Consider the following 27,570-nt stretch of genomic DNA (forward strand, 5'->3'; position numbering starts at 1 on the left):
GGAGCGGGGGTTGAATGTCTTCACCGTGAGGGCGGGTTGTAAATACGGCTGGAGAAGCGCCCAGCGCGGGGGGAGGCGGTGGGATCCGTGCGGTGGCTTGCAGCCCTCTGTTTAATCCAGCCGAGCCGTGCTATTGCCGGGCATCTTTCCCTGGGCTTCTGAGCAATGTCCTGGCAGCGCCTCTCGGCGGAACCGCAGCCCCAAAAGAAATACCCCGGTAACGGGGGAGTCTGAGGAGTGTAAACGGGAGTTCACAATTTATTAACTAGTTACTGGAAAATTAACATTTGTTCTTCTTTTCCTCCTTGACTTTCACCTCCTTCCGTTTTGTGTGCGTAACGCTGGTGCTTAATTACGGTGACACTCGTTTGCAGGAACCAGACTGTATCGCCGTTCCCTGTGGGGTCCTTCTAGTGCCGGTGTAATATTAAAGTGTCAGGCAGGCGGCCTGTGTGTTACAAAGAGGGCACTTCATCCATGATAAGCGATTATTATCTTTCTTTCCCATGGGTAAAAGACCCGTATAACTCAAGAAGGTGCGAGTGATTTAGGCCTCCTGAATAAGAATCCAATGAGTCCTGAAGGGGACCCTGCAATGCTGTCGTCTCGTTGCTGGGCTTGAGATATTCAATTTGTTATATTGGAAGATATTTTACGAAGTCAACACTGGGCAAAATAATCTGAGAGGCTGTTAGAGCAGCGGTGCACCGTGATGTAGTGTCCCTCTGTGGTGGCCTTCTAAAAGCTTTAATCACCTTGGGCAGAAGCAGAACGCTGCTGTTAGAGTTTGCTGGCCATTTGTGAGCAAACAGTAGCACTCACTGCTTGGAATCGCTTTAATTCATAAAAAAAAGAAACAGTGATTTTTAAAAATGCTTTTCCAGCTATATTAGTAGCGTTCTTAAAAGTCCTAAGTTTTGCACATGCTTGATTTCAAGCTTGCCTAAATATCATTGCCATAAATAAGTCTTAGAAGCAGAATTAAGTGTTTTTGACTTCATGTGCTTGAAGGGTTAACGTTTTGACCAACTTTTCCACTGGCCATACTTCTTATGGACTTATAACTGTAAAAACAGCAAACAAAAGCCCAACCCTTATGGGCTGGCACCAGAAAAAAAAGCATTTAATCAACTTAATAATTGCATCCGTTTTTTAACACTGAATGGTATGTGGTGTTTATGACGTTACACGTTGTCTCTGCTGAAGGTGTATGAAGCAACCGAGTTTTTCAGCTAGCTCACGTGATGGAAGTTGGCTTTTGAGTGACACAGGGAATCCCAAGAAGTGTACAGTCCAACATAAACATGGTTACATGCTGTTTTCTCTAGGGGACAGAGGGGACTTTTACACTGCTGTTAATGCCAACAAGTGTTGCAGGGACTCCTGTATCACATGAGCCAGTTGTGATAGTGCAGCTGCAGAGCTCTTAAGTGCTGCATCCATTCTTGAGGATATTTATTTTGTTGCTGTTTTGAAAAAGCTGTTTTTCAAAATAACCCTGTGCATCCCACAAACAGTGGATTTTTTTTTTTCCACAAAAACACTTTTTTTGCTACTGCTGGTGCCCAGTAGCAGCAATGAGAGTGGCACTGTGAGCAAAGCAGTCACAGGGATGGGATATGATATGTTCATCCATTTTACCATTGTGACAGATCGTGTTAGACCTAGACAATGGTGGTGAAGTCACCAGAGCCAGCAAGTAGGGTTCTGTGCTAATTCTCTCATCGTTTTTGTCATTAGGAGAATTTAGCTAATGTGGCAAGAGTGGAAATTCTAGTAGTAAGTAGTAAGGGCAAATCCTACTGATTTATTTCTAAGCACAAATAGCATCTATGATGCAAACCATTGCTAGCTCAAAAATTTGTATTATGCTTTCAAATAGCATGACCGTGTAATTGTTATGTCAAATGTCTGAAATGAAAATGCAATACAGTAAAATGAAACCTTTTGCTATCAAGAGAGAACAAACGGTGGATAACAAGTAGCTCAAGCTATTTTTGTTTTGCAGACCTTGTGATACTTTCCTGCAAAGGTAGATTAATATTCTTATCCCAGAATTAGATACTGGGCAGCACACAGTCTTAGGTTTTAGGACAAATTGTGATGGTCTGTGTTTCAGAGGACAAAGAGGAGTTATTATTAAATGGGCAAAAGGGTGACGAGTTGTAACTGTGATTGTGTTGTTCACAGAATGGCCAGCAGTCCTGGCAGTAACGCATCCCTCGCCGATCAGAAAGGCACGCGCTCAGAAGGCTCTCAAGCAAAGAAGTCTCAGCATGCAGAAGAAGCGATCTTTTACAAGAACTGTCGAGCAGCTTATCTAACTGTTTTAAAAAGCAGTTTAGAAAATATTAAATCAAAAGAACAGCTCACTTTGGGTAATTATTTGATTATTTTTCCCTCTCTAACTGTTGTGTGTGATGATTGCAGCGGATAGTTTACTAACAGCAGTTAGTAATTCAGTAGTGAGAGTATCCCAGTGCAGAACAACAGTACTTCCTGTAAGGAATTTGCAATAGTTCTATCTCGGGTTCACATTTCAAGCACTGGTTGCTGTATCTTTGAAGATATCCATTATTTACCTGTTGTAAAATATATCACAGTGATTTTTCAAAGTATATAGAAACTACCATTCCTCAACGCTTTTCTTTTTCTTCAAATCTTTAATCTTTGTTGCTGCATGGCTCGTGGAACTGGTAGTAGTATACAGAGGTTTTCATCTCTAAATCACCAGTATGAATGGGGAAAAGTCAATAGCAGCTGACAGCTTACAAGGGGACATAAGTGAGTTGCTCAACACCACCAAATTTGATGGAAACATTGTTGCTTACAGGAGGTGGGGAGAGGTACTGCTCTTTGTTTGTGACATTTCTGCAATACATTGTTTCCTATCCCTGACAAATGACTAAATGAGTTGAAATCAGTTCTATTTCTAGTGGACAGTTGCCACTATAATCACAGAAAATCACAATGATAACTGGCATTAATTGGCACAGAGGTTTGCAGGCTCATGTGAGAAGTTTTGTCAATATTACCACCTTTACTGATAGTCTCCCACATCAGTTCTAATCTACTTAGATAAAGTAATATGTGAAAATGCCACCATTCTGGAACCAAATTAATGTGAACAAATAGGCTATTTCAGACATCAGTGTTTTTTTTCCTAAGAATTCTTACTTTTATTAAAATTGCTACTTAACGAAAATGTTTCTGTAGACTAAAAATATATATCTACATATTTTCAACCTATGTACAAGTGCTATTGCTGTCAGCATTACCACACGGGAAAAAAAAACCTAATGCTTCAGTGGTGCTAAATAAAGGTGACAGTAGATAATGAAAGCTGTGGAACCTACCAGATTTGTTTTGAAAATCTGTGACATTTCAGTGCTCCTTGCAGGGAATCATTAAGCATAATTACATAACCTTACCTGAGAAGTGAAAGCTGTATATTGGAAATTATCTGAGTGACAGAATAAGATAAGGAATAAGTAAAATATGACTGAGTAATAACATGTTTCAGCTGTGAGACAGATTTTACTTTCTCATATAAAATTTCTCAAGCAAATTTCACATCAGCCGTGCCATCTTTTGTATTTGTAGGACTGTGGGCTGTATCTTACTGTTTTTTTTTCCCTTGGTTTACTTTTGTCATTTCACGAGAAGGACTATTTGTGGTTGTCTGCAGTGGCATGGGATTGTATTAGGGAACCCAGGAAGTGTGTTCCAGTCCTATTTTCTACCTGGAGTTTTTTTGTGGTTATGTGAAAATCACAGCTGGTGTTATTGGACGGAAATACTTCCAGCTCACATTGTTGACGAAGAAATTGTGAGAACTCAAACCTTCAGTTAGATGAAAAGAACCCAAATGTGTAATTTAAAAATTAAGGTTTTTATTTCGATCTTATGGGTTTCAAGATACGGCTCATAATACACTTGGGACTGCTGATATCACAGGCTGCTTTCCAAAGCTCTCCTAATAGATTATGATGCCAGCAAGAGGTATGTGTGTTGTGGTGTCACAATTGTTTGTAATGAAAAAAAAAAAACAAGCAACAACTAAAGAAAAAACCATGCTGTATTATCAAATCATCTAGTTAGGTCATAATTCTAGTGATCACATTTTTTTTTTTCCTGCATATATGAGGAAACATTTTTCACTAATTGCTGCATTGTCCATGCCTAAAACACAGTGGGTATCCCCATCTAAAAACATCAGCACAGAAGCTTGGTTTACTTTTCTGATGCACTGATTTTTTTTTATAACTTCTTTCCTCATGTTGATGCATGAAATTCTATGCATTAGCAAACACATTCTTTCAGCAAATGACTTAGCATTATCTGGGCTTTCTAGCCTGTAATAAAAGTACTTTTATAACATCCTAATGATGGTTTTAGATGATCCGGATTTTAAAATAGGAGCAGCGTGAACAAGTGTCATCTCTTTTATATGTGGTTTGGCTTTCATCTCTATCCATACACTGCTGCTGTGTGCTTACCAGGTGTTTGGGCATTTTGGTTTCAAGGTCAGCTCAGGAAGGGCAAACAGCAGATCAGGTTCCCAGTCTTTTCAGAGATGTAGGAACCTGCTTCTGTTAAAATGTGTGAGTATTGAGAGTTACTATAGTCTTATGTTGCAATGTAAATAAATGCTGGCATTTATCAAATGAGCGTGCTGCTTTTGAAGCAGCCGTGACTACACGATGTTGGAATAATAATCTAAACTGTGCAAAGTTCATGTAGGGATTGGCCCTGCAAAATGTTACTTTCCATGTGCTGCAGTATTACTTGGTGCATTTAGCAGAATTGGTCTGCAAGGAAGTCTAAGTAAATACAAACTTGAGAGGAGTAGTGTTTAGCAAGTGTTGCTATCTCAGGTTATATAAGAATGTAGTGTTGCCATATATTTGAAGGATACTCAGTTAAATGTAAGTTAATTCTGCGCTGCACTGATGTTCCAGGGAACTCTGCATCCCAGGGAAGCAAAGGCACAGAGTAACCACCTTTCCTTGTCTGACCTTGGTATTGAAATCCTTCAACGATTGCTGCATGCCCAGCTTTAGCATGGATAAAGCTGTAAGCTTTGCTATGTTCTCCTGACTGCTTGTAGAGGGGACAGGGCAGAAATCTTTATTTAGTCCTTGGCATTCAGTCTGAGATTAGCAACAAAGGTGTCTGGTTTTGTTTGTTTGTTTTTTATGGTGACACTGTTGCCTATTGAAAATTGTAGCAATGCCACTGCCTCATTTCACAGATGCTGCTGAGCTGTTCTCAGCTGGTACAGGCTTGGTTATCAGTCAGCTGGCTAAAAGTCAAACTGGCAGCCTTGGCAAACGAAAGATCTTTAATGTTTTCCTAAAAAACTTTATTATATGGGAAGATTTAAACGCATCTCTCTAGTTTCAGGCAGACTGCATTTGAATGTAGTCTAACATTATACCTGCTCCACAGTGGAAACCGATGAAAGGCTGTCTGCAGGAAGGACTTTTTGAGAGGCTGGCTGGATCCAGCTAATTCATTTTGAAGAACACCAAATGTGAGAGCGCTGTCATTTCCCCTTTACATTTAAAATTCACGTTGCATAATATGGCTCGATAAGTTCAAATGTATAGATGTGACTTAACAGATTGTTTAAGGTAAATTCTACCTTAGAACTTAATTCTTGGCAAAGTGAATAGAAAAACTCTGTAGAAACAGCTTTCACTCTGCAAGCTTTGACAAGCTAATAGGTTCTTGATATTAAGGCAGGGGATACAGACACTGAATTTTACACTTGTCACTTAAGGAGGCTGTCTTTGAAGTCATGCGTATTTTGCTTCATTAAGGTTTTGACTGCTGGTTTTATTTAAGGAAATCATCCCACTGACCTTAATAGAACAGTTGCAATGAGTAAGTAGTAAGAGAAGGCTGCAGATCAGAGCCTTTAAGCAAAGAAATACTGATTTTTCTTTTTCTCTATCGTAAGAATACTGCTCTCTGGTTTCTTCTCAGCAATGTGGCACGTGTCATCTGTGTGCTGGATCACGGTTTGTGAGTGATGGTCTAGAATGCAGGGCTGGAAACAGGCACAGCCCATTTCATGACCTCTTTAGAAAGAATGTGCTGGGAAGCTCATCTGCCCCTCAGGCTGCTCTGACCTGTCTGGTACAAACCACAGAATTCAAGGCCAGGGAAGGTCACAGTCAGCCTCTATCAGTAGAATGCAGGATTGAGACTATAAACAAAATTGTCTTTTAGAGCTAGTTTTCCCTTGAATTGATGAGACTTCAAAATGTATGTAAAAAAAAAAAAATATTGAAACACGGGAAGTGGTTAAAGGACATTTTGAGACAACTCCTTTACTAGCAGCTGGAATATATGCTTAATATTGTGTTTTATTGTTCAGTACTTCAGCAGGCTGGAAGAAACCCATCTCAGAAGACAGTTAATAAATACTGGACTTCACAAACAACTACGCTGAATTTTGATGATTTTTGTACTATTTTAAAAGAAGAAACACCAGCCACAAGAACTGAATTGCTTGAAGCGTTTGGGAAAATAGACACAGATAACACTGGTTATATTTTACATGATGAACTTTATAAAATTCTGGTAACAGTAAGTATCAATAGGAACTTAATTATCCATTCTTAGCCTTTAGTAGAGATTTTGGAAATTAGACAGTATAAGAATTCTGAACATGAAAGCCTGTATTACTGATCAACAACAATTAATAACTGATTCATGTCAGTTGTTTTTGTGTTGTTGTTCAGAGCGAGTTTAACACAAGTTTAAGAAGGCACAGAGGAGAGCAAATTGGAAAAGAAGGAAGAAATAATTTACCTGATGTATTTGTTGTGGTTGACCCAATTAAAAACAATTATATGTTTACTTCCGTCATGTTAGCAGAACCTTCATTCTGTATGAACAAAAAAAATGTAGTTGCAATGGTAAGGTAACATTCTTCATATAGTAGAAAACGGAAGTAACAGATGTTGAGTGCTGCTGTAGTTGTGCCATAAAGATCTGTAAACCCTGAAATGTTACATAAAGTCAGTGCATGGCTTTCTACAAACCCAGACTGGACACGCCTGAGGTAGCAACTGGTGCTGCTCAAAGTGGGGAGGATCAGGGTTTGATTTGTAGCAATGCACTGGGGCACCAGGACCATATGTCCACATCACATGTTTACCAGCAATGAAGTTCACATTGGATTTTGGTCCTGATTTACACCGTGCATCGATAGCTAAAAAGTGACGTGAAGTAGATTTCTGTGCAGGAGTTGCATGTTGCAACTCCATCTGTTGCATGTTGTCCCATCCATCTGTGTAGAGGAAATTGCTGGAGCATCTTGTGAAAGGCATGCTTTCTTCCTTGTAAATATACTTCATGCCCCTGTGGCAAGTGGGGCACTCAAGATAACATTCTGTGATGCAACTTCAAAACTGCAACTTCCAAAAGGAGAGAAACTGCTTTGAATTCCCACTGATTCCAAAGATAAACAGGTGCAAGGCAAATTCATACATGAAATAACCCTTCTAATGAATTAAACTGCAGATATAGAGTCATCTCCTGTAGGTGTAAGAGGGTAACTTGTGAATGAAAAAGACTATTAGGAAGTTAGAACTTGTTTGTTAGCATGCTGTATTATGAGACTGACTGACAACTGGGATTCCCCAGTGTATGGAAGAGCTGTGATTGATGTAAGTGTAATTCTCAGTGGGTTTCCAGAAAGCACCACAAAATTGCATAAGCTGATGCAGTTCATCTGTTCAGTATTTAGTAACACTGTAGGGACATATTTTTTATAGTGTTGATCTCTACTTTGGTGATTCAAACTATTGAAGGGTATTAAAATAATCTTTCTTTGTGTTTTTATTAAATATGTGATGTAGGTGGTCGGTATTCTTGATTAGGATTAAAATGAGTTGGCTTTTTATTGCAGGAAGGTGAAAAAATGACTTTGGATGAAGTGAGTGCAATAACTAAACTACCTGATTTTAACTGCAATGGCAAACTTGACTACAGGAAGGTAAGGCAAACAGTAATGTCACGTGTTCTTGGTTATTGGCAATACCAATATTACCAAATGCAATATTTACCATTTCCTTGTGTTGGTCCATTGATGACCTTACCTCAGCCCCCCAGCTGCCTACATTCTGAAACTTGGTATGTATTCTGTGATGCGTTTCTGTTTCCCTCATTTTATCTCACGGTGTACTGCCCTCACTATCATCTTTGCTGCAAGTGAACCCAACGTATTAGAGCCTAATAGTAAGTGTGAAGCCAACAACATGCGTGAGGATAAGAGTTAAAGGAATGGCAGGATAAAGATGACAGTTGACAGCAAACTTTGCTAACCTGGGAGAGCTGCTGTGTCTGTGACATTTCACAGTTGCTTATATGGGGGACTTCATTTTGTATCTTGAGCATCCAATTTTGAAGATGCAGCATCTTCTCAGTTATTCTGACATCTGTAAGCAATGACTAAGCTTTGGACTGAATAAACAAGTCCACAAAAATTTGCACATAAATATCATTTCATAGAGGAAAGCCAGCTCCCTATTACAATCATACATGAAAACAACACTCTTCAAATGTCTAGGAAGAAATATAAATCACCTCCTGGGTTGACAAGTTCTTGGGCTGAAATATTTTCATTCCGTATTTCAGCCTCCCTGTTGAATCACAGCTCTGTTTTACTGTCTCACTTGAGTGGTCACTCTGACTTAGAGAAATTAAAATTAGAATTGCGAGCAAGTATAATAAGAAAAAAATGCATTACATCTGTACTTTGATTACTAACGTTACGTTTTTAATTCTTAAAACTGTGAGAAAGAATGCTTTGCTTACTGCACTACTTTTCTCTGTCTCAAGTTTTGCGACTTATATATGACAACCAGTGAGCAGTGCTGCAGGACTGCACTAGAGAAACTGGAGGCTGATAATCGATTGAGGCATCGGCAGTTTGGAAACCAAACTGAAACTTCCACTGAAGGGATCACACTGCCAGTATCAAAACCATCCCTGAAAGTCTTGAAGAAAACTGACCACAAACCAGCACCAGCCAAAGGTATTTATTTTTCTTATTGGGAACTTTGGTTTTTTTTAGAGGTCGTGTTCTGAGTTCATGAGCAACTGAGCATTGTTTAATTTTTCTCAAATAAGTGAGGCTGTAATACTCATTTACTCGTTTCCACTGTGACAGTTGCTGAAGTGTCTCAGTAGAATATCTGACCCATGTTTAAATGGACTTGGGCTGAATCTGTTATCTGAATCTGTCAAATTCTTAAAGGTGAAATTGGTTGACTCTCACATGATTCTCAGAGTCCAGAGAAGAGAGAAAGGGAATGTTCAGGTGTTGTAACAGCAAATTAATTATTTCCTTCCCACGTCAGATGAAACCTCAGGTATCTATCAATAAGCAGTCTGTTTCAATTGTTGAGGCCACTTTTCAGGAAGAACATTAAACTCTCATATTGTACAAAGGTACTTAAAAACTTTCCCCAAAAGAAAGAAGTCTGCAAGCAAATGAATTCCAGAGGTACTATGTATGAAATATTTGCTTACGTATGAAATGCGTACTGCTAAGTTACTTCAGTTCTAAGGAATACTAAAGAAGAGCAAAGGCTGAATGTATGTAGCTAAATCAACAACTGTACTAGCAGTGTTGCTCTAAGGTAAGGAATCAGCAAGTAAAGGCCTGCAAGTAATTTTCTTGGGCAACTGTGGATTAGAAGCAGGTTAAACTTATCCACTTAGGGCAGATTTACTGTGATTCCAGGGGAAGTTGAATCCCGTGGTAACAGTTTCTTCTCCTTCAGGCAGATTTAGAGTCCAAGGTTCTGCCATCTGTATACTTGTTCACCTGGGATGCACAGTCAGGAAAGTAAAGATGTTTGGCCAATGATTGATTGTGTTACATTACTTTAAGTGAAGTCAGCTTATCAGATAGAAGATCTTGTTTTCCGTTGCTAATCTGCATGCGCCCGTAAACGTTTTATGAGAAATAGCACTGCAAGTAGGATAAATAATTCATTATATCTAAATATCTATGTTTAAAGGTGAGAGCAGAACTCCTTCAAGACCCTCATCAGCTCAAAGCTGCAAAGCGTCCAGTTCTTCCACTATCAGCGTGTGTGCCAGTAGCAACAGAAGCACAAAACTAATTGAGCCAAACATGATGAAGGTATCACGTGAGCTAGTCTGTTGAAATTAAGCTGTTTTCCACTAGACAGATATGTTATTGCATTTTAAATAAGAAACTGCTTTTCTCTGATTTTTAGCTTATGTTTTATTAACAGTTTGTCAAGGGCAGCTATAAACTAGCAGGTTTCCCGATACATCTCATTATTAACATTTTTATATACTGTTGGTTTTGCTGACACCCAGTTATTGAAAATAATTTTTCAGGTGTGAAGGTTTAATAGAACAAAGTGTGTTTTTTTATAAATGAAACCGCTGTTGGAGAAAACGTTTAATGACTTTTTGAGAAATTTAAAATTGCATAATTTATTAGGTTGGTGAGAACTTTAAATGCTTAAGTAGTCTGAAAGATTGTGTATCATAAAGCTTTATTTGAAAGGTAATTGGAAATAAATAACAGATCTCTGAGCATATTCTGTTTGTTGGGCATTAATTTGTAAATATATACCGTAGACTGAAAATATTGATTTTTAGTTAGACTGATACGTTCTATCAGTATTTTCTTTTAAATAAATCACTCATTCAATATAAATTCCTGTGGGAGAAAGACAACAAAGTCACTTCGCTAAGTCAATATTTGTAGAGTGTTAATATTGATCTTTTTCCTTTGTTTTCCCTTTCTAGACTGAACCTTTACTAGTTTTCTTTCAACAGAAAATAATAGCTGTAGAAATATAAAACATTAACTGGAAACTGCTAGGATACATTAAAAATGTGCACCTCGAGACCTCTGTATAAAAGGAAAAAAATGGTTATGGCCACATAGTATAACTGCTGCTAGAAAACTGAACTGATTGTTCTCATGAGTTACATTTTTGTTTCAAATAACAACTCTGTATTTGTTATTGAACTCTGAAGTCCTTTATATCTTTGACATCGCCATGCAGTGACATTTGTTCTATATTAAAATTTAAAAACATCATCTCCGAGGAATTTTTTTGCAGTCTGTTTTGGTATCTGGACCTCCATGCAATTTAACCTGCAATTTCACCTTGTTCAAACGTGATATGTAGTGTATGAAACCATTGCCCAGTTTTCCAATACTGGATCCCTCTTTCTTTGTACAAGCTGGTAAGAGCTGACTGAAAAAAAAAGTAGCTGCAGGTATTGAATACTAGTGGTAAGCATCATATAAGAATTAAATCGATCAATAAACATGAATAAGTGTAAACTGCACTGCTAAATTTGTTAGCCCTAACTATTAAGAACCCCATACAAGCTCTGTCAAAGTCAGTGAACATGTACACGGTGAGTTCCTGAGCTATGGGTTGAAATCTAGTGCTCAAAAATTCAGCATATTTATCTTAAGTGCAGAAAATACATTTATTTTCCATGTAAGATAACAATAGCTGTAGAAATAAAGCATTAACTGGAAACTGCTAAGATGCAGTGAAGATGTGCACCTTGAGAATACTGTATAAAGGGTAAAAATGTATAAATGGGGAAAAAAATATAAGAGACTGGAGGCCTAGCATCCTCTCAGGCAGATTGTGTCCACTTTAAATGGCACTTGGCTTGCCTTTTTCTTAGCACCCGTGCTATGCTGCTGTGTGTTTAAGAAATTATGACATATATATATTTTTGTCTGCAGTAAATGTGTGGTCTTGGGGCAATAGGAAAATATTGCCATCATGAAGTTGGACCAATGGCCATCTCACTTTTTTTTGACAGAAAAATAGCCTGGAAGTTGAAAGATGCTGAACATCTAAATGTAAAAACCTCAGCAAACGTGGAATGTATTCATAGTGCATTCTTCCACGGTTTTTGTTTTTTGTTTGTTTCCCTGTGACATGTTCAAAGATGTAAGTAATTTGAGGAGAATAAAGCAGATAGTTACAGAAGTATTACAGGTGTAAACAACATAGCGACCTGTTGGGCTTCGTCTGTAGCTGGCTGACATGTAACTGATACACAGCTGATGGAGACTGCAAATTTCTGCAAAATATCCCTCTTGTCAGTATTAATCAAGATTAAAAAAAAAAAAATCAACAAAATAGAGAAAGCAGTGTTATGTTCCAAAATCTCTCAGCCATGGGTAGCAATGTTGTCCCTGCTTAAAAAGTCTCAATTTCTCATTCACTCTGCTGAAGTCGATGGAAGACCTGTATGCATGTTACATAGCAAAGGAAATGCCTGAGGAAAGACTTTATCTTGAAAGAAAGATAGAGTAGAGTCGTTCACTTGGAAGGGTAGTTCACTTGGAAGGGACCTTCAATGGTTATCAAGCCCAACATCCTCTGGGCTGACCAAAAAGCTAAAGCATGTTGTTGAGGTTCTCATCACCTAAATGCCTCTTGAATGCTGACAAGCATGGGGCATCAGCCACCTCTCTAGGATGCCTGTTCCAGTGTTTGACCCTTAGGAAATTTTTGCCCCCATTTATATACTGAAGCAGCTTGGTGCAGTTGAGCTAGCAAGAATTTTTTGTGCTTATGCATCAGGTTTTGCACAAGACAAAGCATTGAATTGAAGTTCTTTAATTGCAGGAAGAACTCCTTTCACAAACACTACTTTTTATTTGTAGTAATGCATCAGTGCACGGACTGTTTCAATAATGACTTAGTGTATTCTATTGCCATCACATTTTACTTGGGCAGTGACCAGCAGTGACAGCAGCAGGTACTCCCTAATGTTTCCAATACAAACATTTCCCACTGTTTTAGCTATTATTTGATAACCTTGTGCTTTTGTATTTCACATCCTCTGTCATGCATTGAAGTTGCATATTAAAATCAAAACAGAAGATCACCTTTTATCTCCCTTACATTTGCTTACCTGTTTGTAGTCTGGCAAGGATAATTTAGGGAGCATAGCACCACCTTATGCTCGCTGCAAGAATAACAGTTTAGTATTCGATTCCTGAAGCATTGTCAAACTTTTGCTTACTATTTCTCAGATCTTAATCTGAATGGCATTTCTTGAGGCATTTTCCCTGCTTATTTGCATAGTTTTCTCTTGTTGTAACAGCTAAACTGTAAAATGTAGTCTTTCATCTGAAATAACAGCCAGGAAAACAGAAGATAAACAGGGCAAAGCTACTTGCCTGGGACCGTGAGCTGATGATTTGAAGACTGCTACCACAGTGAGAAAGGGGAAATAGGAAGTGTAGGGACAATTTTTATATATGAAAGCTGTTAGAGTATCTTTCTGAACAGCTAGAGCACATTTGGACGGCTGCTTGAACATTGTATTATACACTTTGCTTTTTGACTTTGATCTGTTTGGATTGTCATTATTTCTTCAACCAGTTTTGTAAGGCATTAAGCTTAGAGACTATGGGAACTAGCGACAAGCTATCTCAATTCTGTTAAGTTTCAAGGAAAGATCTCAATTTGCACGTTTAGGTAAAAGTAAGCATCGTGCAAGTATCAGAAGAAACAATTTACTGTGAGCTGAATAGTATCAGAAATGATTTAACAAACTCAACTGCAGATTGAATTTGACATCTAAAATTGGCATGGTGCGTTGTACTACCAAACCTGCTGGGGTGCTGAGGCTGAAATAAATGTTTCTTTTAGACTGGCATTTTGGGTGGACAAAGTAGTCCTACCATAAGAAGCACTAAGAGTACTAAGAAGTACTAAATTTCCAGCTATGTAAGATTTTAAAGCACAAAGGAGAATGGTGAAGGTGAATTTGATAAAGTTTGAATGAGAAATCTGAGGTACAGAGGAGTTGATACTGTTGCAGTAGAATTCGGTGGCAAAGCTGTGGTCCAGGACTGATGGCTCTTAAATCCATGAGTCCCTGAGTAATTTCTATTCCTATGAAACATGGGGTTCTGAACAGAAAATGTAAATTTAGGATCAGAGCTGCATACATTCCTAACTGTGTTAGCAACATGGGTACATGTTCACTAGAAAAGTCCAGTTCTTGCCTGACACCTTTTGGTCACTGACAGTAAAGTATGGTTGAATGAGCATGAATGGATTGTGATGAGAACTGATTCTTTAAGAGGCATAAAATGAAACCCAGCACTCTGATGAAGGCTGTTTGGCCTTAAATGGAGTAAGGAGTCAGTCTCCTTACTGGATGTTGCATGCAGACCTTCTGCAGACCTCTGCTTCTTACAAGTTCATTTCTCAGATCTGTGTTAGTTTACGTCTTGCACTGAATATTCTGCATAGTTACAGCCACCTGTATAGAGCTCTCTGTTGAAATTACACTGAAGCATTCCTTCTGCTGGGCTCTGCTCAGAAACTTAATCTTCCATTGCTAGGAAAGTAACTAGAAATAATGGGTTTAATCAAGACCAAGGAAATGAAATCAAGAATGTCTTCCTTTCCTTATGGCATACAACATGCCTACAACGACTTTATTTTTCTTTTGCTAAATGATATTAGAAATTGAAAATTGGGATCTGCTATTGGAAAAAAAAAAAAAAGTAGCTTTGAAGCATGTAAGCATGGAGCAGTTTTAACATCTCAGCAAAATCATGGCTTCTTAGGGGAAGCTATTCACAAACACTGCTGTCTTCTGTTTGTGTCTTTCCAATGGCTTCGACAGAAGACAAGAAGAAACACTTGATTTTACTCATTCTTGTCACTTGTCTGAGCAAAGAACTCCTCATTGTTCAGCTAATCCCTTATGCTTTTTTTGCTCGATTGTCCTGATGGAACTCATGTAGCAACATTCCAACATTTCAGTGGTAAATCACACAGTTGACACCCTTTCATGAATTCAGTTTGGTTCTTCATGACAATTCAAATTTAATTTTAATCATTTGTGAATTGATTCCTTAAATCATCAAATTAATATATTTTTACAGAATGAGCTTCTACCTTAATAAAAGATTAAGGCAACATCAAATGTTTGCTTGGTTTCCAGGAATGGCAATGTGCCCAGTCCAAAGGATGCTTCTACCTAGAGGAAGATGGTGAAATCATTAGTCATAAGTACAGGTTGCACTTACCTCAGAGGTCTACAGTATGTATAACTATCAAGCCTTTACACCTTCATCAAGTAGAAGGTAAGAGTATTTGTATCTCTTCAGAGAATTTTCCTTTCTAAAAAATATTTTCTTTTTTCCCACTGATACATCTTCCTTTTCTCTCTTGCAGTATTTAGTGATATTTTGCAAATATCATAATACTGCAATATTTTTCTCTGTTGACAAAGCGCTATTAAAAATATAAATTACTTGTCATACCATGTTTTCTGCTTCATTATTTTGTTCTTACTGTGTGGGCAGTAAAATAACATCAAAGTACATTATCTTTCTTTTCGTAGTTGGCCAGTGTCTTAGGTTATTAGACTCCAGACACAAAATGCATTTATATACTTAGTTCTAACTAAGTATTTTAAGATGGGTTGCTAATTGAGATTGGCAATAGACTTCACTGCAAGTAATTGACTGAAAGTAGTAGTTCTCCCGTTCCTAGCTAGCTGAAATGGGAACCTGATCAACAGGCTTTTAATGGTGAAGAAAAGCAATCTGAAACTAAATGATTTGAGAATGTCTCAGTGCTCTGCTTATAGCTTTTATTTTTTTCGTGTATCAGCTTCTTAAACTGTACCTTTGAATTATTCTGCTGCAAGATTATTCGGGCATTCCTTGTAACAAAAGAGTAATTGTTTATGCAAAAATTCTTCTTTTGCACATTATTGTCCCATGTTTAGAAATGTATTTGTATTTTGTTTTGTGAAGAAGAATGCATAATACTGTTATGTAAGGAAAGTATTTCTCTTTTAGCATGGCAATTACCCTTTTATGAGATTCAAAATATCTTCAAATTTTCAAGAAACTTGTTTGGTCCTTAGCATCCTTAACTCCTAACTTCAGAAAACCCAGTCCCTGCATTGATGTATTGTTTTGCTGCAGTCTGTTTAACTTGAAGAACACTAAATTGTCCATTGATGGACAGCCCTCAAGGACTGAGCAGCGACAAGAAATCAAATTGATTCTAGTAGCATCCATTCAATGTATTTAAGACCAGACCTTCATTCCAATCATCCTGACCAATGATCCTACAATGCGTGGGCATCTCACTGTACAAATCTTAAAATTTACTCATCTTTCAGAGTTATACATCTTTTAATATCTCTGGCTTTTGCATGTAACATAAGTTTCCAGTTAAGAAGGGTTTTAAAATATTTTAGAGAATGTCAGAAGAGATTGTAAGTTTGATAATGTCCCTGATTCTTTGTATAAAGAAAACTAATAAGAAACAATGTTCTACTAATTGTAGAAAACAATGAAAATATCTTCCTTAACTATCAAAGTGTTTAATATTTGAATGATTAATAGTAATTGTTATCTGTAAGACAATAACAATACTTGAAACAGTTTCTCTGATTTGTCTAAATAGGAAGAAAAGAAAATGCTGATAGCATATAAAGGATTCCTTTTTTTTTCATCTAACCTTAACAGAGATCAGTGCTATAAATGCAGTGGAATTATTTACCTTGGGATTCAAAGGACAAACAATTTTGTGAAATCATTAAGAATTTGTTTGGGGAATTTTTTCTTTTTAGGAAAATCTTGTCATTGGTTGTCAGTGGATATGATGTTGTATGTTTTGAGGGAAAATGAAACCCAAGAAAATCTACAGCTTGTGTGCTTTACTGAACAACAAAACAAAGAGGTTAGATGCTTCTGTTAAATTCCTATTTTATTTTTTATACCTTTAATGTACCTGTTTTTGCTACGTGTGTGAGCTTCCATGTGTTTGGAAGGAATTCAGAACTGTGCCTAATCAGACTAGAGGAGGGAAGAAACATTTGTTCTGTGCATGTTGCCTTTCAAAATGGACAGAATTTATGCAAGGTGATGTAATACCATCTTAGTTATGACCTTTGGATGGGATGAATTGCAAGCCACATGTTTGGAAGTTTAATGAAGTTCCTGAGAGGGCCATATTATCAAGTAGCATGTTGGCAAGAATCCCCAAATTGCTGGCTCTCCATATAGATACCCTGTGGAAATGAAGTTGTATTTCTGCATGCTCAAACCCAAAGTTCAGAATTGTAACTTTTGTTACAATTTCCACAATTTCCTTTCATTTTCTTTCTTCTTGACATATATATGATCTTAAACATCATGGTGCACAGAATATTCTTACACCATAGTAGAAAGGGAAGAGAAATGGCAGAGTTAAATGACTCCCCCCTTCCAAGCAACGGGGAAATCAGCTTGTTTCTTAAAACCTGTCACTTGTGAGTTTTTACTTAGGAAGTTTTTGTTGCTAGCTTCAACAAACCTGATAGTACAGGAAACCTGATACAGCAGGAGGGGAATGTAAAACTGGGTGGGTTTTGTTAGCCTAATTTTGGCTGCTTTTGTTTTAAAGTTTAAGATTTGAAGTGAGTTAAAAATCTGAAAGATGATGGGACTGCTATTAGACATTTCCAGTTGTTCTCCCCTCATCTCTGGTCCTGAATATATTTTTTTTAACTTGTATTGCAACTAGGAGATTCACTGGTTTTGGGGCCTTCAAAAAGGCATCATGTGGCTTCTACCTGTAGAGTTGGTTTTTTGTTTGTGTTTGTTTTAAGGGAAGAACCTAGCATTACCAGTGTTCTCAAGGAATTAGTCACTTTTGTATGGTTATTACTACTAATAAAGAAAGGTATCATTTGAAAAGTAACTTACGGATTTGTCTGTCTTCCTTTAAGAGTAGATGTTTGGATGGAAAGGGGAGCTTCCATCAGGAGTTTACTGGCTACTCCCATTCACAACAGGCTGTAGGCTGAAAAAGGTCAAAACACAAATTACTGAAGAAGCAAAACTGGTGTACAGAGATGAAGATGGTGAACTGGCTCTTACCAAGGAGTTCCGGTGAGTCCTTTTCCCACATAGGCATGGTAACCAATACAAAAACATGCACTCCAAATAACATCTAGCTTTTTGGTTACTAAAATACTGTTGTATGGAATATTCTCAAGTAGACTCTTTACTATGTAACAACAGTGTAGGTAACTACTGAAACAGTAGAGAAAATGAAAGTATCTGGAAATAGTTCTGCTTTTTTTCATCTTTTAGAGCAGCTTTACTGGATATATTTGAAACCATTGATTTGGATGGAAACGGCCTTCTGAGTTTGGAGGAATACAATTTCTTTGAACTGAGAACTAGTGGTGAGAAATGTGATGAGGAAGCGTGGGCTGTATGTAAGGGTAAGTCTGTTGTTGTGCTTGATACAACTACTTAGGGCTATAAATCTACTTGCAAACTGTTGTCTATAGCACCATATTATGTATATAGTTTAGAAGGACTGAGTATTTTGTAGCTTATACCAAGAACACATGTAGATGTTAATGTTATTTTTTTACATCTTACTTTTCCAGTCTCCTGCCTCTTGTTTTTCTTTGTTCTGGCTTGTGTGCCACTGTCCTTCTGTTAAGTTCCATAGATTAAAAATGTTACAGCTGCCAAAAACTACAGGTTCTCTAAGCAGAGATTGTATAGTGAATTGGGCTATAACAGATATTCATTGATTTAATCTCCTTTCTGCAACTTAAGCTGATACTGCTTTCATAGCTCATAAGGTGTTGAGAGGGGCATTTAATCAGAGTGTATAAGATGCTTTAAAACAAGGGCATCTAGAGCTTATTATGCTTGCTTAGAAAAGTAGGCACTAGAAAACAGCTATTGCAACTGTACATTTTCTTCGGATGTAAGCAGTTTTCTTCATTATAAATCTGTCTTTTAAAGGTTCATATATGGTGTGTCAGTTTGTCCATATTATGCGAGACGAGAGCTGTGAGATTTTGAGGCTCTGGAAGTCAGATGAGGAAGCTGACAGATAGTTAAGTTTCTTTCAGCTGTACTTTGCTTTCTGTCTGCAGATTCATATCGTCAGTGTTACTGGACATCCTGCAGCTTGCAGGAGCAAAATTGGGCCACAAACATCAATTTTGAAGAAAAAAGGAATGCTGTGGCATTGCTTTAACCCTGCACATATTTACCTCATAACAAGGCTACAAAAATGTAACCACCAGTGACTGTACACTGCTCTAGTGACACAGCGCATTAAATCAATGGTTTCAAAGCATTGGCAGTTTAACTGAAGCCAACGGACAAACTGGAAATTTAGAAGCTGTTGTGTGTAAACTAGAAGTTTCTGTACAAAAAAATAGTTCTTCTGCAACCCGTATCTGAAATGCCAGTATGGTATGCCGTTAAATATCAGCCCATGCCATCTGTTAGATAGAACTGCTTTGTACGCTATGACACGTTGATTAATTTAGGCCAAAAAATACTTAAGATCTGGCAAGTCCTGCCAACTGTTTCTCCCCAAATCACTCAGATATATTGGAGTATTTTTCCTAAATTATGGAAAGATCATACAAAAATACTTTTCCATAAATCAATGTCTCTTTCATCCCTTTACATGTTATTCCTCACTTTATGACTTTGTCAGTGCCGTGCATCTGTGAACTAGTCTCAGTGTGAATAGGAGGAGTGTATGTGTATGTGATGTGTTTAGAAGAGGAAAGAAGAGAATATGGTGAATGTATTACCTGGTCGTTAATCAGTTGAAGGGTTCAGACGAATACTATAAATCTTGACACCAAAGTTACAGCCATTTATTAGAGCATCTGTACCCTTAGATAGATTTATTAAACTGGTAATCCCTTTTTAATAATATATAGTAAAGATTTAGCATTGTTATGAAGATGAGAAAACCATTTTTAAAAAACGCTGACACAAGGACATTTCAATTATGTGTTTGCTGACATTAGATTGGTCAATCTACCATATTCTATCAAAAGAGGGGTGCTGGGATTACTGGCATTTTATTGCTTTTTAAGAACTAAGTAAATCACTTCTATATCAAGGACCTCAAGCACTCAGGATGCTGGCCCCACCAGACTTCCATTTTCCATTCCTATTCTGCAAATCTCAACTGCAGCAGATACTGCTAACAAAAGAAAAAAAAATCAAAACAAATTCTTTCTCTTTAGAAATCTCACCCTCTTTTAGGCGATACAAAGGACGCGCAGTTTCTTGTTATTATCTAAAATCTGCAGTGAAGCTCTGCAAAAGGCTGGTGTCTAGTCAAGGGCATTCTTTCCCAAATCATGCTTGGAGAGCCTGAGGCTGCGAGATGGCTCTGTCTTGTAAATCTCCTTAACATTAAGTAGAAGTTTGTCTTTGGAAGGACAAAAGGTGTTTGCAGAGAGAACGGATGTTCAAGTGTTACCTTACGTTTCTTTTTAAACAGAGAATTTTGATATGAAGAAGAATGAACTAACAAGGCAAGGATTTATGGATCTGAATCTCATGGAAGCCAATGACCGTGAAGGGGATCCTAGTGACCTCTGGGTCACTTTATTGTCACTGGGCTACAATAAAGCATTAGAAATGACAGAGGTATGATGGCTGTACAGCAAAAGCAATTGCTTTACGTACAACTTGCTGCATGTGTTTAACTGTAGTGCTGTTTCTGGCCATCATAAATTGACTTTGGTAGGTCAGTGATCCAACCCAAACACTGCTGATACAGAGTTTACCTTATAGTTTTTTGGTCACTATAGCATTCTGCTTCTTAGAATAACCCTGCCATTGTTGAAGGACAGGATTTACCTTTTGCCTTAGACACGGCAGTACTTTGTGGGATAGCAGCAGTAGGAATATTTGGTTATATCCTTTGAAAAAATTCACACACCTTGCTGGTAAGCAGTGATAAGAAGATAGTGGTAGTAAACTGCCAGCAAACATACAAAACTCAGAACCTGTGCTTTTAAACAAGTCAGTTTCCTGAGCCGAGCTGCAGCAGAAGCCATCAGTCGTGATATAACAGAAAAGTTACTGTAATGCAAACAAGTTGTTACTGCTTACAGTAACTTAAAAAATAACACAAATGTCAGATAGAGAATGAGGTGACGAGAATGGATTTATAAAGTATTAGAGTGTGTTATATTGGCTAGAGTAAGATAACTTCAACCCCACCCCAAATGTGACTCAGAGCTAACAATTTTCAGATGTGGCTAAGTGTTGCCTTTCACAACAGTGTCTGAATGTGTTCAACATAAAATTTGGATGAAAGAGCTTTGGGTGGCACACTGTTTGCTTAAAGGGCCAAGTATTATTTCTCTGATTTTATTGTGTGCTTATAGATTCTTTCAAAACCGTATCAATATTGGTATTAATTGTTCTTACTTAAGAAATAAGATATCTTGAACGAAGAGGGGGGGAAAAATGAAAAAAATCATTAAAGACATAAAATATGCAGATAATTTTGTAATTTCTTGGGTTTTTTTTCCAAGAAAAGCTGATTTGTGTTTGTTTGTCTAGTCTGTTATTTATTTACCTTTAATTAATATAGCTCAGGACCATATGGTTATATAGTCACCATATAAAAATGTGTATGAAACAAATAGATGCAAACCCAAAAAATCCAGTATGGTAGAGAGACTTTGGTTGGCTCTCACTGAAAATCCTGAGATCGTGGTGAGTGATTTCTTAAGGAGTAGCACTTTCTCCTTTTCCTACAAGTATGGCTAACATACCAACTACAAAACTGTCTTTCTTCATTTAACCCATAAGAGGGAGCTATCCTCTAAGAAAGAAGATTTTTGGGGAGGTTCAAGTTAGAAATTTCTTTTGGGTATGTTGTATCTTCTATTCGCTTTGGTTTGTGGCTATAGTTCTTGCTTTCCAAAGGAAAATAGAGCTTTCTGAATAATTTAGTTATTCATCTAAAAAAGTATGTCTACTAACTGCTGTCTGTAATTTGACCTCTTACTTCCTGGATTTTCAAAGATTTAGAGTTTGATATTTCAGGAGCATTGAGCCTATCAAGATCGAGATGGAGCTGGACAATACTAGTGGATTCCCACAGCCTTTTGCAAGAAACCAAGGTGCTATTACTTAGTCTAAAAACAGTAAACTCCTGGTTGTTAGACACACTCCTCTTAGCTGAGATATTGTAAGAGCGATGTGCTTAATGCAGATATTTAAAATCTCTATGAAATGGCACAAATAGCAGAAGAGTGACAAGTGAAAGAGATCGGTTTATTTCAGAAACTGAAATACATTCATAATTCATATTCATTCCTGTATGATTTGCTATCCAAGAAAGGATTTGTTATGTTGGAGTGGAAAGCACCAAGTTGCCTATCGAGTGTGCTGGAACTGGCATGAAGAATGCTCATTTGTCCTGGTCTTTCACTCTGTTCATAAGATCACCACAGCTCTCAGGTTTTGAATTTTGAATACTTAGCGACGTACTTTCATTTGGATAATTTTACTTCAGAGCATACGTGAAAATCCTTAGGAGCTATGGATGAAAATCTGAAGGAAAAAGCCAAGGATAAATTGACGATAAAACTCTTTTTCTCCATTGCAGGCATGCCCCTTTGTCATTGACATCTATGCAGAAAAATGCAAACCCAGAATTAAAGCCATATATCTAGAGGCAGGCAGCTGGCAACTCAACAGGGCTATTTGCAAGTCTGTTGTTAATAAAGGAGATGCCAAAGTAATGGATGGCTGTGAAAATGTAATTGTCTATACCTACAGAACTGGCATGCGAATCACTTCTGTTATTGAAAATAAGGTATGGCACAATACTGCTGTAAGGTACTGTGTGTTCATGTCTGTTAATATTGTTCTTTTCCTTCCACGCTTCATTTTTGGGAATTGCAATTTCTGATATCAAGCGTCTGTATCTAGTTCATTTAAAAACAAAACAAACAAAACTAACTGCCTGGTACAAATTTCTCACTGATGTATGACTTGGAGTTCAAACGAGTCCAGATCAGTTTTCTTAAAAAGGGCAGTTTGCTATACTGAGGCAAGCAGCTTTTGATACCATATAGAATCAGAAGGTTTGTCTTCTCATTCCAGTTTTACAGTGTTTTGGTAATTATTTGAGGCATCCATAATAACAACACAAATACTATCAAGTACAGGAAATGCAGTTACAGAAGGAACAAGAACTGCAGCAATTCTACTAAATACTTTGAATGTTTATAGGAAAGTGATTTGCATTCAGTAAGTTTTAGAGGCATGTTGTGGATGAATTGTTAACTTGCTAGTCTTGCTGGTCTACTTTGCTATTAATCAGCATGAACAAGCATAAATCCAGGCAAAACTTGTTGGTGAGATGCTGAGATTTGAAACCTTTTTGCATAGATCTCGATGAATATTCTGTTAATTCACTTTCATTTTTAACAGGAACCTTAAGGACATAAATACTGTGCAGTAAGGCGCTAGGCTTAAGATGCTTTACATCTTAGAAATTCATAACAAGAAGTATATTTTTAAATGGGCAAACATGCAAAAGGGGGTGGGTTGGTGGACTAATATTAGGTCTGAATGCGGAGGTTCTTTGGAGCCACAGGTTTAGAAATGCACTTCGCCCTTTAGGGTAGGTATACTGGAGTTATTTATATGTTTAGGGATATGTCAGAGAAGGAGACAAGATCTGTGCTGAGGCAACTGGCTGCTGGCTGCTTAAAATCACTGACCATTGCCATTTATACCATTTGGGTTTCATGTATAGCTTTGCTCCACATTGAGCAAATAGTTACACTACCCTGAAAATCTCATTAGAGAATTTGTTGGCTGGAGACTTCGCATTGTAAATGTCTGGAAAGAAATAATAAAAAGGCAATTTTATGCATCTGCCTTCTTCTAAGCTTCCTGCAGTGCAGGCAGTCTGATTGTATCTTCAGTTATTGTGTTGATGATTTCAATGGAAATAATTGTCTTTGTTAGTTCTGTAATTAAATGAAGAAAATATGCTAGTTCTTGAGGGATTCTGTTTTCGTCTTGCATACGTATTTAATCAGTGGGTAGAGAAAGGTGCCTGTCTTGTAACCATCCCTGGTCAGGATGTGAGATGCAAAGATGAAAAGACCTCGCATACAGCGCCTCGGTTTTCTCAGAGAATTAGTAGAAACGAGTCCATTGTCTCCTCATTTGTGTGACAAAGGAAATAGTTAATGAGGCATTTCCTGTCATCCAAAGCGCACACTTGGTCTAGTATGCCCTCTCTGCTGGGTGAATTTCTCTTACCTTCTTCATGTTGCTGTAAGTATCTTCCTGTACGGATAATTCTCACTGCCAAGTAGAAACGAGGATTTCACCGAACTGCCAGAACGCATGGGAGATCACAATAACAATAAGGTTAACACGAGACCCTCTTTACATTTCTGCGGCCAAAAATGACCGTATTTTCACTCAGCTGCCCACAGATCCTTCGTACTGCGAGCACCAAAGATGGGCTGGCAAGGACTGGCAAAAAGAACTGATGGGAGCTTCTTGTATGGCATAAGGCTGATTGCTTAAAGTAACTGTGTTTCTGTTCCATTTCTCAATACAGAGGGATTGTTGGACAGCATCGTCCAAGAATCAAATTTCCTAGTCTCCCTGTTGAATGAATAGCGGAGTATAGTAGTATGCCCTTAGATCCTGAGTCTGAATATTGATTGAGGTAAACTTGTGGTCAAAGAATTTTCCATTACCTCAGCTTTCAGTTCTAGATATTGAATCCTTCTTGGAAGCATTTGCACGCCTTTAGTAAGAGTGTCTGTTGACTGATTATGCTTAAATGAATTCCGTCCAATAGTTTTTAAAATCTCCATGAAGATTAGCTGCTTTGCTCAAGAGAATGCCAGTGTCCTGCTTCCAGCAATGGCTTCCAGCATCCTGAAGGGGATGTTGCAAGTACAAAATCTGGGCAGACATCCAGTGTCACTTCTCCAGGTCACACACCTAGTCACTAGTGATTTGCAGCTCAGGGACTATTTGAGACAGAAATATTTTCTTTGCTCTCGAAAGCCCTTCATGTATTTCTTTGACATGAATTTGTCCAGTCACCTTTGGAAACTGTGTAAATTCTCAGCATCTGGGATGCTATATGGCGAATAGGCATCTCACTTAACTGCTTCCCAGGCTGCATCTTCAGAAGTGGTGAATTTCCATGAGTCTTAAGTGACTTTTAACTAAGAATCTGGGCTCTGCTGATGCTTAGGTATATTTGAATTTTTTATTCTTCAGAGAGAACAGCTGTCAGCATCCTTAAAGTATTTCTACCCTGTAAAAAAAAAAAGCATAGCTGAGGAAATAGGAGGAATGCGTCGTCTTTACATAAAATGCAGCCGCTTTACCATTGAGACTAATGGGCTCCTTCATGTTTTTTTACTTGCAGTCTGAAAACAAAGTGATTGTTCATGTCAACAATGAGCAGAGTAGGAACTGCCTAAGTAATAGAGGCCTTGCTGTTTTTGCTGTAGAAGTGGCACCAAAATCTATGATGGTAAGATTTTGTTGTTTAGCTCATCTAAAATCTAAGCAAAAAGCAAAAATCATTTGACAGCTGTACAGTTTCCTTTTGCAAGCCTTTCATCATGATAATAAGCATGTGGATAGTGAACAAGTCTGTCTTCATCACCAGTACAGATCAGATATAGCTTTATTGCTATTTCAGAGCTGAACGCGTGCTTGATATAACCATGTTTCCCAGTGCAGATTGATATGAAATTGCATTGCACTGAGTTTGTCATGCATGTGCTCCCGGATTTCGGATGATAGTGCCTGTTTCAGTTGTCCATTCAATAGCTGTATCACTTAGTAATGTTTTTAATACTCTTTTTCCTGTATTATTTTTTTTACTTAACAAATCTTAATCAGACATATAGATCGTTCTGAGAAACAGACCAAGCCAAGTGCGTGTGAGTCAGAGAGAAAAATATTGTGATATTTTTCTTCCTTTATTTACAGAGCAAAATCCAGCTTTAGTTGTTGTAGAAGTATGGTCTCTTCCTTTCAAAGAGGCAGCGTGCAAACTATTTTATATTTCACAGCTTTCCAGTGTGCATGCATTCAGATCACTGTAAACAGATAGAGCCCAATGGCACTGGCAGAGTGGGGGCCCACATAAATATTGCTACCGACAATTCAGATATTTGTAGCCTCATCCTATAATGTGTTTTATTCAGTTTAATTTCTGCTTCGCTCAGTATAAACTATAGGCTCAGTGACCCTTGTGGATTCTTTGCTGTCGTAATAGATGCTGAGTGTTTTTCACTTAACGTTTGTCATACAAGTACTGACACATTCAACGTTGCTTGCACAGTGCTCTAGGTAACACACACGCAATTCTTCAATAAACACCTATTTCAGCGATGTTTTCTCTCTTGTGTACAGGTTTCTCAGCACGTGGTGCCGCGGAACGAGCAGGAAGAATGGCTGTATAATTGTGTGCATTCCCTCTTACGCTGAACATTGTAGTCAGCGCTGTTTCTTGGCCATGTTTAAATCACAGCTCCTGCAAGACAACTTCTAGGTGCGTCCTCAAAAGCTGGTACGCTTCTCAGTTTCATCTGTTAAAGCCAATGAATCCTTTAACTACTTACTCGTTTTTGGTATCCTATGTCTGCTCATAGCTTTTAGGAAACACAAATGGTGATAGCATAGGGATGGAATAACTGCAAGTATGCAAAATGGTTTGATAGAGTAGATGTGTCAAGAAACATGTAGATATAGCGTTGAGAGACACGGTTTAGTGGGGTTATTGGTGTAGGTGGATGGTTGGACTGGATGATCTTGTAGGTCTTTTCCAACCTAGCTCATTCTATGATTCTGTGTTCACATGCTGTCTAATGAAAAGCACCAATGTGAGAGTGCTGAGACACTAAAAATGAGTCCTGTTCAGTGACACAGCTGACAATTGTAACACAATTGTGTTTCATGAGGGCTGTTTCCCTAAATATGCCCTTATTTTCTGTAATAGCTGATGTAGTTCCATCACATACTGGAACTGCTTCGCTCACACAGAAAAAACTTTGGTTAAATTGGTCTGATGGATTCCTAATTCAACACTCCCATGATTTTAACGTGAGAAATAAAAAGAGGTGGGGTTCTTTATCGCCTGATAAAGGATTTGATTTTTTTCTTGTTTTTTTTATTCTGATTTTCTTTTGTCATTTGATAATACCTTGTTCTAAAAAAGTGATCCGCTTTTAAAATAATCCTTTATATTAAAATAAAGTCTGCCTTTCCACACGCGGTAAGGAAATGATATTCTGTGCTCCTAACTGTTAACTGCAACAAATTATTTCCAATGTAGCTGAAATAAGGAGGCTCGAGGTACTAACAGTATTCAGGCAGTCATGTTTTTCTCAAAGTGTCTGTTAATATAAAAAATGATGACCCTGGTCACTGGATGCTTCAAAAGTGCCTGAGTTTAAAATAGCCATTAAATGTATGTGACCTCATCTGAAAGGGCGGCAAGCGGTCTTGAAAAGCTATATTTATCTGCCAGCAACTCCTGTGCTCCGCTGTTGCTCTGCTGTAATCGTACACTGGGCAAGTAAATGTCAGTTACAAAATGAGAGTGCTGCTAGAGGCTGGCTGTGATTTATGCTCTTCAGTAACTGGAACTCAGGCAGGTCTGCTGGTGAGCTTTTTTTTTTTTTTTTTTTTTATTCCCA

At 37.8% G+C, this 27,570-nt stretch overlaps 1 protein-coding gene across 3 annotated transcripts in view; it reads left to right on the plus strand.

Annotated features, from left to right (window-relative positions):
- Positions 1-27,570, plus strand: part of EFCAB7 (EF-hand calcium binding domain 7) — a 36,469-nt gene that overhangs the window by 8,184 nt on the left and 715 nt on the right. For 2 of the 3 annotated variants that reach the window (XM_021405395.1, XM_021405394.1), the window contains exons 2-14: positions 2,191-2,378; positions 6,386-6,597; positions 7,925-8,011; positions 8,857-9,052; positions 10,044-10,168; positions 15,013-15,154; positions 16,660-16,769; positions 17,805-17,962; positions 18,167-18,300; positions 20,352-20,500; positions 22,479-22,688; positions 25,287-25,394; positions 26,285-27,158. In XM_021405395.1, the coding sequence (XP_021261070.1) occupies positions 2,192-2,378; positions 6,386-6,597; positions 7,925-8,011; positions 8,857-9,052; positions 10,044-10,168; positions 15,013-15,154; positions 16,660-16,769; positions 17,805-17,962; positions 18,167-18,300; positions 20,352-20,500; positions 22,479-22,688; positions 25,287-25,394; positions 26,285-26,359 (1,893 nt within the window). In that variant the 5' untranslated portion in view covers position 2,191 and the 3' untranslated portion in view covers positions 26,360-27,158. Of the gene's footprint in view, positions 1-2,190; positions 2,379-6,385; positions 6,598-7,924; positions 8,012-8,856; positions 9,053-10,043; positions 10,169-15,012; positions 15,155-16,659; positions 16,770-17,804; positions 17,963-18,166; positions 18,301-20,351; positions 20,501-22,478; positions 22,689-25,286; positions 25,395-26,284; positions 27,159-27,570 lie in introns of those variants that run through there. The other variant, XR_002441337.1, reaches the window with a different exon arrangement.

This window comes from Numida meleagris, chromosome 7, assembly GCF_002078875.1.
Source record: "Numida meleagris isolate 19003 breed g44 Domestic line chromosome 7, NumMel1.0, whole genome shotgun sequence".
Classification (NCBI taxonomy): domain Eukaryota; kingdom Metazoa; phylum Chordata; class Aves; order Galliformes; family Numididae; genus Numida; species Numida meleagris.